General features: G+C 32.8%; 1 protein-coding gene across 1 annotated transcript; it reads right to left on the bottom strand.

Moving 5' to 3' along the window:
• Positions 1–15,057: 15,057 nt before the first annotated feature.
• LOC126884864 (uncharacterized) lies at positions 15,058–16,015 on the bottom strand. The gene is made up of 2 exons (XM_050651176.1): positions 15,809–16,015; positions 15,058–15,610 (listed from the first exon to the last, which is right to left on the bottom strand). The coding sequence occupies exons 1-2, from the start codon at positions 15,834–15,836 to the stop codon at positions 15,297–15,299; spliced, it is 342 nt and encodes a 113-aa protein (XP_050507133.1). The 5' UTR covers positions 15,837–16,015; the 3' UTR covers positions 15,058–15,296.
• Positions 16,016–16,872: the final 857 nt, after the last annotated feature.

Here is a 16,872-nt window from a genome sequence, read left to right as displayed (position 1 = left end):
TTTTTGGTCCTAACGTCCATGGACTATAAATGGACGTCCTTTGGACGTCCCATGTTGGACGTCCTTCGGAAGGAATAAATATGGACGTCCTTTGGACGTCCGACGTTGGACGTCCTTCGGACGGAATAAAAATGGACGTCCTTTGGACGTCCGACGTTGGACGTCCTTCGGAAGGAATAAATATGGACGTCCTTTGGACGTCCGACGTTGGACGTCCTTCGGACGGAATAAAAATGGACGTCCTTTGGACGTCCGACGTTGGACGTCCTTCGGAAGGAATAAATATGGACGTCCTTTGGACGTCCGACGTTGGACATTCTTCGGACGGAATAAAAATGGACGTCCGACGTTGGACGTCCTTCGGATGGAACAAATATGGACGTATATATACTGGACGAAATACGGACAATTCCCTAATAGCACACGACGTCATTTGGACGTCCAAAATAGGTCCATTTTTGGTCCTAACGTCCATGGACTATAAACGGACGTCCCATGTTGGACGTCCTTCGGAAGGAATAAATATGGACGTCCTTCGTACGGAATAAATATGGACGTCCTTTGGACGTCCGACTTTGGACGTCCATACTGGACGAAATACGGACGTTTTATGAACGCTTATATTGGACACATTATACCAATTACGAGATCAAATAGCAAAATAATTCAATAAAATATTAACTTGCGTTAACTTTACGTTAATGAAATACAGTCAAACCTGTCACTAACGGCCACTAAAATGAAAGAACTATTGGCCGATATAGAAAAGTGGTCGTTATTGCCAGTTTTTGTAGCCTAGATATACAGTACAACCTGTGTTACTGGCCACCTGTACTAACGGCCAGTTTAAAAATTCCCCAAACCAATTATATCTAGACTACAAAAACTGGCAATACCGGTCACCTTTCTATATCGGCCAATAGCTTTTTCATTTTTAGCGGCCGTTACTGACAGGTTTTACTGTAATTAGTGTGGGGAATTTTTAAACTGGCCGTTAGTACAGGTGGCCGGTGTTGGCAGGGGGCCGGTAACACAAGTTTTACTGTAGTTTAAATCGATTAGATCGAAAGATTAAATCTTAATTCAAAATTGTATATTAAATTATTACAATTATAAAACTATATAGTTTAATATCCAAAACATGTTTTGATTTCATGTAATGTAATGAAAATCTTATTTGTAAATTATTGGTTACAATGTTTAACAACAGGAAATATTCAAGAATAAATAAAATAAAAGTTTCCCCTAACAACAAAACATTCCAGGAATTCTACTATCAAAGTTCTATTCCGTGAACATCTGATTAAATTATGGCTGGAAAGTTACCACAAGATATTCTATGAAAAGAGTACAATGTCCTCCTGGAGGGGTAAAATTTTCCATACTCTAAAGAGAGGCCATTTACTATTCAATTTGCGTTCATTTTCAAATTTGCCGCGCGAGTATCTATGTAGCGTCGCGTGGTCATTGGTCATCAAGTCATCAATTATTTCATTTTCATCATAAGATAACCTAAAAATTTAGTAACAATTTTGATTGGAAAAAAATGCATCGATAAGGGGGTGAAAAATGGAAATTAGTGGCTTTTTTTGCTGTACTCAACTGTACTGTTTAGTATGCTAGTTTTGGCTATGGCTGGATCTCTTAAACAATTATGTAAGTATTATAAAATCCGTTTTCAATTTTCTTTATGAAACGAATCATTTATGCATGTATTACCTGTAAATATTTTGATTTTTAATTGTAAAGAATAGAAAAATTACCGTTCATTTTAATTTTTTTTAGAATCAGCTGAAAGTGGTCTACAAAAAACCAGATATAACCAAAATAAAGATATAAAAAGTGTATTGGCTAATTGGAAGAAACAACATTGTCCATGCATAATAAGTTATTACTTTATAAACAAATATTAATACCTAGGAATGGAACCTGGATATAATCATCAAGAAGATAGCAGGAATCCCGACAAACAACTTAAATAAGTACAAGAATATTGAGGATATCCTCCTCGATACTACTGGGCAAACTAGAAGATTGAAGAGGACAAAGCCTTTTGAACTAGTTTGAGTGATAGGTGATAGTGAAAAGCAGAGCATAGTGCGTGATGTGGCTGTGTATGTTAGAATAGTGCACGATCTTGTTAGATTAGATAAGAGACGCTATCGGGTAAGCTCTTCATTTTAAGAAACATTAGTAATTTAGGTTAAATTAAAATTGCTCATTGGTCAGTTATGACCAGATTGCTTTTTTTATGTTTGACAAAAAGGGCGTAAGTCAGAATTGCACATTGCTAATGTTTTGATGATTTCTGGACCAGCAAAAAACTGTTGTAGACGTAAACTGTATGTACCAATAAAAAGAGCCGATTTTTCTGGTCCAGAAATCATCAAAACATTATCGATGTGCATTTCTGACTTAAGCCCTTTTTCCCAAACATCAGAGAATTGTAATGTACAAATTCTCCTATCTGCTTTTTCATGAATTTTGTAGGAGACGAAAAACCATTTTTAGGATCATCTCCTGCTTTCACATGTAAATTTTGACATGTCTTGTAGTAAATAGATAGTTGAATTTACTACAAAACATGTCAAAAAATATATGAAAACAGGAGGTAACCATAAAAAAGTTTTTAGTCTCTCTTACAAAACTCATGAAAAAACAAATCGGAGGTATGTCACATCAGTGACTATATCCAGGGAATGTCTAAAAAATATACTTTGATGTCCCAAGAACCAAATATAACCTTTATATATATACAGGGTGTAACAAAAATACAGGTCATAAATTTAATCACATATCCTGGGACCAAAAATAGTTTGATTGGACCTAACTTACCTTAGTACAAATGTGCACAAAAGAAAAGTTACAGCCCTTTGAAGTTATATATTAATAGCACCAAGGGCCTTAGAGGCCCATGGCTTGAAAAGTTTGTTTTTTCTTCATTTTCACGTTTCTTTATGTACTGAGATCTTCTCTGGCTTGATATGTGATTTTTCTCCATTCCTTCCTCTTATTCATTTTTCTTTTCTGACCCTGTAACACCATTCTTTCCAAATCTTTTTCGACCTCTTGCTTCCATCTATTTTCCGGTCTTCCTCTTCTCTTTCTTGAAGCTATAGTGTAGTTTAGTACCCTTTTCGGAGTCCTCGTTTTTGGCATCCTTTCAATGTGACCTCGTGATCTAAGTCTCTGTGCCTTTATCACTCATTTGAAGTTACAAAATGAAAAGTGATTTTTTCCAATGTATCGAAAACAATGTGCTTTTGTGCACGTTTCAATTTAATTATTATTGTAGTACCTACCATTTAAACAACGTTTTAAAAACTTTTTTGCCTCTTATTGCTTTTTCGAAAAGTCAATTTTTATCGAAATATTGTGAATATTTGTCAAATCCACCACATATTTGTAAATGGTTAAGTACGATTATGGAGACTTGGTAATAATATGCAAACTTATTTATGCTTTACATTTTTAGGTATATTTTGAACCATATTAAAAAAGAAGCCAGACTCGATAAAATGTGCCTTATCGAAAAAATACAAAGAGGCAAAAAAGTTTTGAAAACACTCTGTTTAACTAATGGTACCTCAGTAATAGTTTAATTGGAACATACAACATTTGGGGGGTTTAAAGGAACAAAACCCCCATAAAATTTTTACGTGGACATATTAAAAAAGAAGTCGCAACTCGATAAAAACTGCCTTATCTGAAAAATACTAAGAAACAAAAATATTGAATTTAACTAATGGTACCACAATAATAAAATTGAATTGGAACATACACAAAAGTTTGGGAGGATTTAAGGGATCAAAACCCCCATAAAATTTTTATGGGGTGCACAAATTTCACCATAATTTTTCTTTAAGATATTCCTGCCATAATAATGCCACATGTCACATGTCCATTTTCAATAAAAAATCGCTAATAGTTTTCGATATAATCGAAAAAATCCATTTTCATTTTGTAATTTCAAAGGGCTGTAACTTTTTATGTGCATATTTGTACAAGGTAAGTTAGGTTCATTTGAACTATTTTTGGTCCCAGAATAATGTGATTTAATTTATGACCTGTATTTTTGTTACACCCTGTATATACAGCCCATTACGCACCACCTTAAAAATTGGGCATTTTTGATGTCTCGAATTTCCTAAACCTGTTGTTGCATCTAAGTGATTTTTTTTATAATATTCTAGCCTAGGCCCTAGAATATGTTACCTCCTTATGCTTGTCATGCACAGGGAGCTATACTGTAATATATATTATATCACATTACTATAGAGAGCGATATGATATAATATACATATATTACAGCATGACAAGCTTAAGGAGGTAACCTATAGCCTAGGCTATAATATTATAAAAACATCACTTAGATGGGACAACAGGTTTAGGAAATACGAGACATCAAATATACCCCATATTTAAGGTGGTGCGTTAATTTCTTGGAGAAGTGTATTGTAATTTAATGTAAATACTGTAATATCCAATAATTGTAATTTGATATAAGATGAAATATAAGTTCCTTAAAAAATATATTTTTTATTTCCCACAATACATTCTCCACAGGTCTAAATATCTTCGCTAGACGTCCACCGAATGACCTTCCAGGACGTTAGATGGATGTTCAGCAGCAAGACATTGGACCAAACTGGGACATCCTATGAATGCCCAAATGACGTCCACCGAACGTCCCCTCCGACGTTAGGTGGACCTCCATTGGACGTTTAACAACTTGGCCTTTGGACCAAAATTGGACGTCCTGTTAAGGTCCAATTCACGTCCCCTAGGACGTCCGATTAAGGTCCAATTCACGTCCCCTAGGACGTCCGATTAAGGTCCAATTTACGTCCGATTAAGGTACAATTTACGTCCGCTTAAGGTCCCATTTACGTCCGATTAAAGTCCAATTTACGTCCGATTAAGGTCCAATTTACGTCCGATTAAGGTCCAATTTACGTCCGATTAAGGTCCAATTTACGTCCCATTAAGGTCAAATTTACGTCCTATTAAGGTCCAATTTATGTCCGATTAAGGTCCAATTTACGTCCGATTAAGGTCCAATTTACGTCCGATTAAGGTCCAATTTACGTCCCCTAGGACGTCCGATTAAGGTCCAATTTATGTCCGATTAAGGTCCAATTTACGTCCGATTAAGGTCCAATTTACGTCCCCTAGGACGTCCGATTAAGGTCCAATTTGCGTCCGATTAAGTTCCAATATACGTCCCCTCGGACCTTAGATGGACGTCCAATGGACGTTCGGTAGCGCGACATTTGGACCAAAATAGGACGTATAAAGGACGTTCCTCGGACGAAAACGGACGTCCAAAGGACGTCCCTAAAGTCCGTGAAGGACGTCCAATGGACGTCCATTGGACGTCCTTGTGCTATTAGGGTAAGCACTGCAACTTTCCATTATTGTTAGCAATCAAGTAATCACTCTCCCAACTTTGTAAATTCTGTTCTAACTATCAATTTTCCGTTTTACTGGTTTTACACTCATTATTGTATAAGAGAAATCAAGGCAAAGAATTAATCAAGTTCACTGTTCACTAGCAACGTAATAGATTAGCCGACTAGCCTACGTGTCAGTAGCACACTGAAACCGAGCCCATCTACTTCTCCGTATGCCGCATCCCCTCCCTCCCACATCACTGGTCAAACCAGATGTATCCATATTTTTGTTAAATGCACACAAATTCAAAAACAAACATGTATTCTTTTTCTCATGATCATCTTTCAGTGCGTCACAGTTTTTCGATTTCTTTCTAACGCATTAAATTATATGTGACAGAAAAAAACCTACGTCTTTCATTACAGACATTTACAACATTTATTCTAGTTATTCTAGTTGTCGACAGATGGCGCCATAAAAATAATTTTTTTTAATTAGATAATAATATTACAAATATAATCTGTATAATTTATAAGGCTATACAAATCAAAGAAAATACCATTGTATAAATGCAAGAAACACATTTGATTTGTTTTTATTCCAAATTGAAAATAAAATGTGGTCTAGGTTGAACCGTGATAGTGTGTACATGTGTGTGTGATCGCTCCGTATCAAAGTTCATACATTGGGCCGGTACGAGTTTAGTCATCCACACTATATTCACTGTGACAATTACAGATAACATTAGATTGTAATTAACATAAAATAAATAGGTAATTCTTTATACGTATTTGTGTGAAACAGTGTTATAAAGAAAGATAATCAAACAACAGAAAAAGCTGACAGGGATAAGCTTCTTTAACCTCCGCAGGGTCGAATTGGGTTGGTAGCTTTGCGCTCTGTCAGCGTTCGATTATTTACAACAACAATACATTGTTATACACAGATATATTTATACAGAGTGATACAAACCACATAAGGATGAGCGACTGATGATTTGAAAGAAATTAAAACTGATTTACAAGAATATAAAGAAACACTGAAAATTTTCAGAGAAGAAAATATAGAATTAAAGAAATAAATTAACGAACTGAAAATAAAAGTTGAAAAATTGGAAGAAAAAGTCGAAAACTTCGAAAAATACAAGAAGAAAAATAATATAATTATAAGTGGATTTAAAATACGGGACAATGAAGAAGAAGCGCAAGAAGAAATAGAAAAATTTGTCGAAAACAAGCTACAAGTTGTTATAAAAGTGAAAAAATTGACAAAAATAAACGAAACAATGTGCGTACTAAAACTGAACAATCGAGAAAAAGCAGACGTATTGAAAAATAAACACAAACTAAGACATGTGAAAGGCCAAAAAATATTTATACGCCATGATTTAACAGAACAAGAGAACAAAATCCGGAAAAGCCTACAAGAAATAGCAAAAGATAAAAGAAACCAGAACAAAAAGGTAGTAATTGGGTAGAAAAATACGATTGAAAGTACGAAGACTCTTAATGATAATTCAAAAAACTAGTGGAACATATACAGGACGGGAACATGGAGACGACCAGCATAAGAAAAGGAAAACGACATATGATAAAAGGAAGAGCGAGCACATGGAAAATTGGAACATGGAATATTAGAAGTATTTACGGAAAAGAACATGACTTAATAGAGGAATTTGAACAAGTACAACTAGATATACTAACAGTATCGGAAACAAAGAAAAAAGGCAAAGGCGAAATTAAACTTAATAAAGGTCATTTAATGATATATAGCGGAGTGGAGAATAAACAAAGAGCTGCAGCCGGAATAAGATGCATAATACATGAAAAGCTAATAAATAGTGTAAACACATGGGAGGCAATTAACGAAAGAATATTAAAAGTAGAACTAACAGGCATAAACGGAGAAAACTGGATAATATTAGCCGTATACGGACCAAGTGAAGACGAGAATTCAGCAATAAAAGATAAATTTTGGGATGAACTAACAAGAATTACAGAAGAATGCAAAGGAAGAATATTAATTGCTGGAGACTTTAACAGCAGAGTTGGTAAACAAGATCACAAATATAACACAGTAATAGGTACACATGGGGAAGATACGAGGAACAATAACGACAAGAGATTGCTTGAATACTGTCAACTACATAATCTAATAATAACAAACACACTCTTCGAACATAAAAATATCCACAAATACACACGGGAAGTTATAAGCAGAGGAGAAAAATCAATAATCGATTATGTAATAGTGGGAAAAGACTATAGGGCAAACATTACCGACACCAAAGTACGAAGAGGTGCAGAAATCAATAGTGATCACTATCTGGTGGTAACAAAAATTAAACACCAAATTTTGAAGAACGAGGAGCAGAAATTAAATAAAGAAAGAAAAGTAGAATTTGAATCAATAAGATCTTACAAGTTGACAGAAGAAAATGTGAGAACTAAATATGAAGAAATAATAAATCGAGAAATTGAAAAAAGGCTATTAATAATGAGAGATGCAGATGTGGATCAGTTATGGAATAGTATAAAAGAAATTATTACTGACGCATCCAAGGAGGCCTGCGGCGTAAGTAGAACAACTAGCAACAGGAAACAGACATCATGGTGGAATGAACAAATTAAATCAGAAACAAAGGAAAAGAAAAGAAGATGGAAAATATACCTTTCAAACAAAATAACTGAAACGTATGAAAAATATAAAGAACAACGAAAAATAGTAAAAAATATGATAAAAGATGCAAAAGAAGAAAGTTGGAAACAATTCGGGGAAAACTAGAATCAGATAGTAAAAGTAACCAAAAGCTGTTTTATAAGACCATGAAAACGTTAAGAAGGGGAAAAAATACAGTTCAATTGACAATTAGAGACGAAACAGGAAACATTTTGACAAAGGAAGAAGAAATAATGGAAAGATGGAAAAGGTATTTTCAAGAATTATTATCAACTGAAAATGAAACACCACATTATACCATTAACGTGACAAATACAAGAGAAACCATAGAAGAAACGCAAGACACTGCAATAACATGGGAAGAATTTACACAAGGATTGGCAAAAATGAAAAATGGAAAGTCACCAGGGCATGATAAAATAACAACTGAGATGCTAAAATATATGGGACTACAAGGACAACACATATTATTACAATTAATAAACAAGATATGAAAAGCTGAAAGAATACCAGAAGAATGGAAGATCTCGTTGATACTACCCATATTTAAATCTGGAGATAAAAAAGAATGCAAAAACTATAGAGGCATAATGCTCTTATGCTCGGCGATGAAACTGTACGAACAAATATTACAAGAAAAGCTGACAAAGATAAGTAATCGATACAACATTAGCAGAAACGCAAAGTGGCTTTAGAAAAGGAAGAAGTGTGCAAGATCACATCTTCACTATTAAACAGATCATTGAGAAAACGAAACTCAGAAGAGGAAAAGCATATTTTGCGTTTATCGACTAACAAAAAGCGTTTGATCTTGTTTCTCGGCAAAAAGTATGGTCGCTCCTGGAAAAAAGAGGAATAGCAACCAAACTAAGGAAAAATATCGAATGTCTATACAAAAATACGACGAATTGTGTTATAACTAGAAACCTCAAGTCAGAAAATTTTATAACAAAAGATGGTCTAAGACAGGGAGGAGGACTAAGCCCAACATTTTTTACGTTGTTTATGGACGAAATAATTAAAAAATGTAGTCAGAAAACAAAACACCTATTTGTAGGATACAAAAACTTACAACCGATCGAAATATCAGAATGTGCTTTTGCAGATGACATCGTTATAATGGCAGCAAAAGAAAAGGACCTACAAGAAAACTTACAAACGTGGAGTGAAATATTAGAAGAAAGTGGCATGAAACTAAACCTAACAAAAACAAAAGTGATGGTAATAGCAGAAACTAAAGAAAACGTGAGTATACAGATCAATGGTATACAAATACAACAAGTTGAATGCTTCGAATACCTAGGTGTAAAAATTGAAGATTCAGGTCAACAAGGTTTAGAAATTGATAAACGTATAGAGAAAGCAATAAATTCATATACTACATTCGCTCTCGCGAGATTTTTTTTGAGACATTCGGAATAGGAAACGTACAACACAAAAATTCCTACCTCACACTATTAACTGCTAAAATCAACTCAAATCAACTTAATCTTTCATTAAAAAAAGAAGAATTATTAGAAATAGTGGGAGTGTCTACTAATCTCATAAAATTTTGTGAAGTTTATTTCTACAAAATATTTTTATTTTGTACAATAAATAATTTTCTCATTTGCTATCAATACATTATAATGGTTTAAATAAATAAATATTGATTGGCGTAAAGTTTATGTTATTTTTATGTCTGTTTACTATTAATAATATTGGATATGAGCAGGTGCGTTGGTTTTGTAGTAATTTCCAGTCACTTCTGACAACTGAATTTTTCAAAAAAGAAATTACTAACGTCAGTGTCAAAAAAAATCTCGCGAGAGCGAATGTAGTATATTATCCAATGAACACAAGTTTTATAGGAAAAAAGGAAATAGCGCAAAGTACAAAAATGAAAGTATTTAAGGCAATATATAGACACATACTCACCTTCGGTTGTGAATCGTGGACATTAACAGAGAGGCAGAAGAGCAGACTACAAGCAACGGAAATGAAGTACTTAAGAAGAGCGAGAGGAATCACAAGACTTGACAGGGTAAGAAATGAGCAGATAAGGGAGGATCTGGAGGTGGAATCAATCTTAGAATTCATAGAAAAAAGACAAATCAGCTGGTGGGGACATTTACAAAGACTAGATGATATAAGACCGGTAAAAATGATTTGGGAAGCGAAAGTAAATATCAAGAGGAAGAGAGGAAGACCAAGAGAAACATGGGACCAAGCTATTGGAAAAGTTCTACAAAAGAGAGGCAAATCCTGGAAAGAAGCAAAAGTATTGGCACAAAATAGAAGTCAGTGGCGTAAATTTGTACACAATATCTAAGTTATTATTGTAATCCCGACACCAACAGGTAGAAGGGAATTTGATTATATATAATATAAATAAAATTTGACAACTGTCAGATTTAACTAAAATGTCATGTTAGAATAAATGTCATAAATGTGTATTATCACGGACTTACCCTTTTTCCTGTCATTTGTTACGCACTGAAAAATGCTCATGAAAAGGACAATAGGTATTTATTTATTTACATCAACCCATAAATAACGTTTTGACATTTGACAATTAAAATACCTGTCTTGTTACGTAAAATTTAAGTCTATTGTGAACGCTGCATAAAATTATGTACAAATTACGGTTTACGAAATGATAACGGTTTACGTTCATCTTATGGTTACGTCCATTGTGAACAAGCCTAATGTTTAAGCGACTGCAAAATTAAATAAATAAATAAAATGTAGTATATATTCTGTACATAGAATGTACATTGTTATGCAAAATATCCCGACCACCTCGTAATTTCCAGAACACAATTATTATAAAATAAATTCACCTACTAGACCACTAAGGATCTGTTTTTAGGTGGATGTGAGAGGTGGCATTCAGATTTTTGCGAATAAAGTTAGGTGATAACTTCGTTAATAATAATTGATTTATGCTCCTTCTCAAATATGCCCGGAACATTAATAAAAAAATAAAATATTTAAAAATTTCAAAAAATTTCGTTTTTTTTTTCTATTTTTTTGCTTATAACTTTAAAACGATTCATTTTGGAACAAAGTCGTATAGGAATAAAACAAAGATAATTAAATTTTCTATCAGATGCGATTGGTTAAAATGTCTTAATTTATCACCCTTGCTGCAAAATAGCAATAAATTTAAAATAAGAGGGCAAAACAAGCCTGTCTGTATTCAATGATTTTCCATCACTTAGGTTACACTTGGAACCTTCCTAATTCGCTTAGAAAATTTTTGTGATGTGCTAAAACCGTACACCAAATTTCATTAAAATTGACTTACTAGATTTTGAATAATAATTTTGCAATCTAAACTTTTTTTAAAAAATTAAAAATTTTTAAAATCTTGCACAACAAAAACTAGAACATACAAAGATTTGTCAATTTTTTACATATAAAGAAGCACTCCACCTATCTAATGCACTTTACAGAATTGAAATCGGATTATTTAAGCAGCCTCAGCAATGTTTTAAAGTTATAAAGAATTTTTTGGCTTATAAACAAATTTGTTCTGTGGCCAGGAGGGGGTGCTACGGGCTCCTTTATTTAGATGGACTTACCCAAGATTTTTATGTATTTTTTGACCCGTAGAACACGATTTTTTTGGGTAACAGTTGATCCGGATGTCGATAAGGTTGTTATAAACAAAGAACTTGAGGAATTACATAACATCGATTTTTCGCAAAATAAAACATTTTTTTGTATTTCTTGGGTAATTCTAAGCAAAAAATGTCCTTACAAGTTTTTTTGTAGGATTCATAGTTTTCGAGATAAACGTAGTGGAACTTTCAAAAATTCGAAAAATTGCAATTTTTGAACGCGAATAAATTTGATTAAAAAATAAAATAGCAATTCTGCTGACAGCATTTGAAAGTTTAAGTCAAACTATACCGGTTTTAATTATTTGCATTGTTAAAAATTATTATTTTTTTATTATTAACCAAAGCTATTTGTTTATAAGCCAAAAAATTGTTTATAAATTTAAAACATTGCCGAGGCCCCTTAAATAATCCGATTTTAATTATGTAAAGTGTATTAGATAGGTAGAGCACCTCTTTATATGTAAAAAAATTAGACAACTTCTAAATGGTCTACTTTTTATTCAGAAAGATTTTAAAAAATTTGAACTTTTTTAAAAACATTTAGATAGCAAATTTATTATGCAAAATCTATTAGGTTGATTTTAATGAAATTTGGTACACGGTTTAAGTATGTTACAAAGAATTTCCTAAGCAAGTCACTAAGGTTCTAAGTGCCACCAAAGTGGTTAAAAACATTGAATAACAACAGGCGTATTTTGCCCCCTTATTTTGTATTTATTGCTATATTGCAGAAAAGGTAATACGTTAAGACATTTTTGACCAGTCGTATATCATACAAAATTTAATTATCTTTATTTTATTTCTCTACGACTTTGTTCCAAAACGAATCGTTTTAAAGTTATAAGCAAAGAAAGTTATTAATCGTTATTTTTAACAAAGGCTATTAATACTTATTACAACTAGGATATTCAAATGAAACTGGAAATAAATAATTTTAAATGAATTTTTCTATGACCAGCACAAACCGGGATACGGCATGTTAAAGATTATCATGCATAAATGCATAATTTGAAATATTCAAACACAAATAACGGGAAAACTTTGCATTTTTCGAGGAAAACTTATCGACTATTTTTCAGGTATACAATTAGATGTTTCCAAAATATAAAATAAAAAAAATTCTAGCATAAAAATTAAACGATGATCAAAATAATGTCGATACCTACTTTTTTCTACGAAATAATCAGTGAAAGCAGCCCCCTAACTATCCTCCTAATGAAAATTGATCTTCACCTTTCTGTAACTTTCTTTATACAGTATGTCAATTTGAAAAGTTGCCACCCCTATAATTTGGTCCCTATAGAAAATCTAAAAATATGCAAAAACACGTCAAATTTATTTGTGAGGGAGACATTTTGTAGACCAGTTTTCAACTAAATTGCACTAACCCTCTAGCGAGGGCGGACACAACCCCCAAAATCTTTACTGGAAGGGGATCATTCAATTACCTTTTCAAAAAACCACATACCTTATATTTTTTTTAAGTACTTTTGGAAAAATCTTGGACTCAATACTCTAAAAAATTTTTGGAGTTCTGAACTTGATACTTGATATATTTACGGTTTTACTTGATTTTTCCAAAAATACTCAAAAAAAATACTCTAGATACTTCAATACCCAAAAAAATTCAATTTGGAGTTCAATACTCCAAAAAAGTTTTGGAGTTCTGAACTCGATATTTAATATCTGTATGGTTTCACTTGATTTTTACAAAAGTGCTGAAAATAAATATAATGTATGTGGTATTTTTGAAAAGGTAATCGAACGATCTTTAAATTGAGGTATCACTCAACCCCCCTTTCCATGAAAGATTTTGGGGGTTGTGTCCGCCCCTGTTAGAGGGTTAATGTAATTTAGTTAAAAACTGGTCTACAAAACGCCCCCTCACAAATAAATTTGACGTGTTTTTGTATATTTTTAGATTTTCTATAAGAACCAAATTATAGGGGGTGGCAACTTTTCAAATTGACACCCTATATATGTAGTATTAATACACCTAAGAAGTTTGACCTATTTAAAAGGTTTGAGTTAAAAATTTGAGTTTAAGGATAAATTGGTTTTTCGCACTTTTTTTTAACTTTTTCTTCAAAATATCTCCGAAAATACTGGAGATACTAAAAAAATTATACCGTAGTAAATTGTAGATAGCTTTTTTAATAACTAAAATTTTCCTTTACATAGATTTTCCCTGCAGTGAATATTTAGCGAGCTATAGCTGTTTAAATCCTTTATTTACGAGCAAACACCCCCTTATTCGAGCCCTTTAAACTCACCCCACTTAAAAACTAAGGGATATTACGGAATTCATTACATATTCTTACAGCATTACATATTCTCATGGCTCTTCAAAAAACCCTACAAAATCATTTAGGAAAAAACTTTTTATCGCTAAAAATGAAAGAGGATATATTTATAAAACGAGTTTTTTTTTTCAAAAATTTGAATAGCCAGAAAATGCGAAAGAAGACGAAGGTGATGTCGATCTCAATAAAGATGACTAAAAAACGTTTTATATTTGTATTTTTATTTGTAAATTCGTATTTTTGTGTTAAATGTTTTTGTACTTAAAACGATCATTATTTAACCAAACAAAACCAAATTTTAGCAATATTAAAGTTTACAATGTTTTTATATAATTTTTAACAATAAGGGGTAGTTTACACCCCTAACAATTATCAACGCCCTTGAGCATGATATAGAATATGAAGTACAGAGTGAGAGTACTAATCACAAATTTTTATGCAAACGGTCGTACGAGCGTTTGTCGTGACGACCAAAGTCGTAAAGTATGAAATAGGCCTTATACTCAATTTTTGACAACAAGTACGACAATGACACCAGAAACAGCTCAGTGATGATAAAATTAAAGAATTTTAAGTTTAATCTCAATGAATTTAATTTAAAAAAAATTGTGGGCACCCTGTATAAATAATAATTTTAATGTTTATATTATCGAATAGAGAATTAAATAGCCTTTCAAATGAGCTATCACACGCTCCCTATTCTCATTTAAAAAAATCATCGAGTACGTCATCAAGCTCAGATGGATGACGTCACTAGTATAATAATATGTATGCCAAGAAGTCATAATTAAAAAATAAAAATCGACCTATTTCGGGATTTCTTTCCAAAATCGTCCATAGGGCTTTTCATCGAATGTCATTTGTTTCGAGCTTCTGTCATGTGTCACATAATATTAATATATCTACGGCATACGTCTTTGGTTTGTATCATTAGGGAGTTTTTGTGCACACAAATACGTAAACGTAACCCATCTTTTTGACATAACCCTTTCAGCACGGCAACAAAAAATGTTCAACAAATATTTCGAAACTTTGTACTCTATGTTCTTATGTGTAAAGTAATACAGGAAAAATAATAAAATAATTCTTTATACAGGGTGTCTAGAAATAACATACCCACACAATTGTGTAGGCTGGGTTTTATTTTAAGCAAATGGTATAAAAATCTAATACATTACAACACATTATTATTTTGTATGGAATTTCAAAAAACAGTTCTGGTCTTTGGTGAGACATAGATAAACATTGCACTTAAGACATCGAACACGGGTTCTGCTTTTACAACCCGATCTTCTGCAAAATCTGGCTGTAGTTAAGGCTGACTAAGGTCTTCAGTAGTTTGTGGTTGATCTAATACGGGAGCTGCACTTATACCGGAAGGACCAGGAACCTTAGTGTCATTTTGAAAAGGCGGGTTTTTGTTTTGAATTAGGGAATTCTCACGAGTATCTTCTTCTTGGTCAGAATCCGAGGAATCACTGTTTCCGAGCCTTTTGAGAAGACTATTTAGCTCCTTACACCACGTCAGATCAGAATCTGAGTCATCCCTAAAGCCTTCTAGTTCTAAATCATCATTTATAATGTTCATTAACGCCTCGACAGCTTCTGGTTTGTTAAAGTCAAAATCTGCAAAAAAGAGAAATTCAATAACGATCACCCAACCCACACAATCGTGTTAGTAGTAATGTAATTGGATATTCTAAGGTTATTAATATTAATTTTTTAAAATATGTATGTATAGGTGTTTTCTACAGACATTTGTTAGTAGTCTACATGCATTCACATTTTATTATTGACATTTTTTAATAACTAAAACCTACTTACATTTTTTACGGAAATGACGACCCGCCATTTTTGCAAGACAAGCTGTGACTGTCGAAACAAAATAAACTTAACAATCGCGTCGGGTAGCGCAAAGCACAATACTGAACCTACACGACCATCGTCGTTCGTAATGAACGCTAGATTTTACGATTAAGCAGTTTTATATCGTTTCAAAACAAACCCACACAATCGTGTGGCTACGTGCTGAAAGGGATATCCCTTGCGCATTAATGGTTGAACTCCCGTATCTCGATGCGTATTACCTAAAGTAGCGCTCTGATACGTACGTGAGAACGCATCCCTATCGAGACGAAAGTCACCGAATGCACACGAGGATCTTGCCCGATTGGCGATTACCTACCAATGGCTACCACTACCAAATGAACATTTCATCAGCGTAGTACCCGTTTATAAATATTTAAGGTTATATTGGTTATTGGTTCTATTTGAGTAAAATTATTCTGTGTTTGTAATTGGAAATTGGAACTTCATAATAGATTTAAAATTTTATTGTTTTCAAGTTGTCTATTAATAAAGCAAAACAAACAAATCTTGTATTAATTTAAGAAATACAGTGATCACCACAATTAATAACTTGATAAATAAATGACCTAATTTATGTAAAATTTTCAAATAAATATGAACAAACTATTTACATTATACTGGAATTCTGATGTAGGTACAATAATTTACAACTAAAAAGTAGGTATAAACAAAAATAAAAAAATTTTAACCTAAGGAAAAATAATATTTTTATATTTAAATAGAAGCAATAAAAACCATACAATTTCATCATTCATTTATCTTTTTTTACATTTGTATATTAATTGTATATTGTGTGAACATTGTTTTATTTTTTTAATGTCAACGGAATTTAAAAATTACTTTACGATTTTCTTTACGTTACGTTAAGGCAGTCACAAAAACTACCTATTTTAACGTTCATCCTCTACGACACGTTAGTGGCTTTACGTATACGGAGATGCGTTACGTTACGTAGCAACAAAAACTCCCTATTGTATATACCAATAACGTATGACGTAGATATATTAATATTATGTGAC

Source organism: Diabrotica virgifera, chromosome 5 (genome assembly GCF_917563875.1).
Source record: "Diabrotica virgifera virgifera chromosome 5, PGI_DIABVI_V3a".
Lineage (NCBI taxonomy): Eukaryota > Metazoa > Arthropoda > Insecta > Coleoptera > Chrysomelidae > Diabrotica > Diabrotica virgifera.
This window is presented reverse-complemented; position numbering and strand designations above follow the sequence as displayed.

Coding starts and splice junctions, on each gene's coding strand:
- LOC126884864 (XM_050651176.1), bottom strand. CDS start 15,836: ATGGCGGGTCGTCATTTCCGTAAAAAAT. Junction 15,611..15,808: donor TCGTCATTTCCGTAAAAAAT/GTAAGTAGGTTT, acceptor TCTTTTTTGCAG/ATTTTGACTTTAACAAACCA.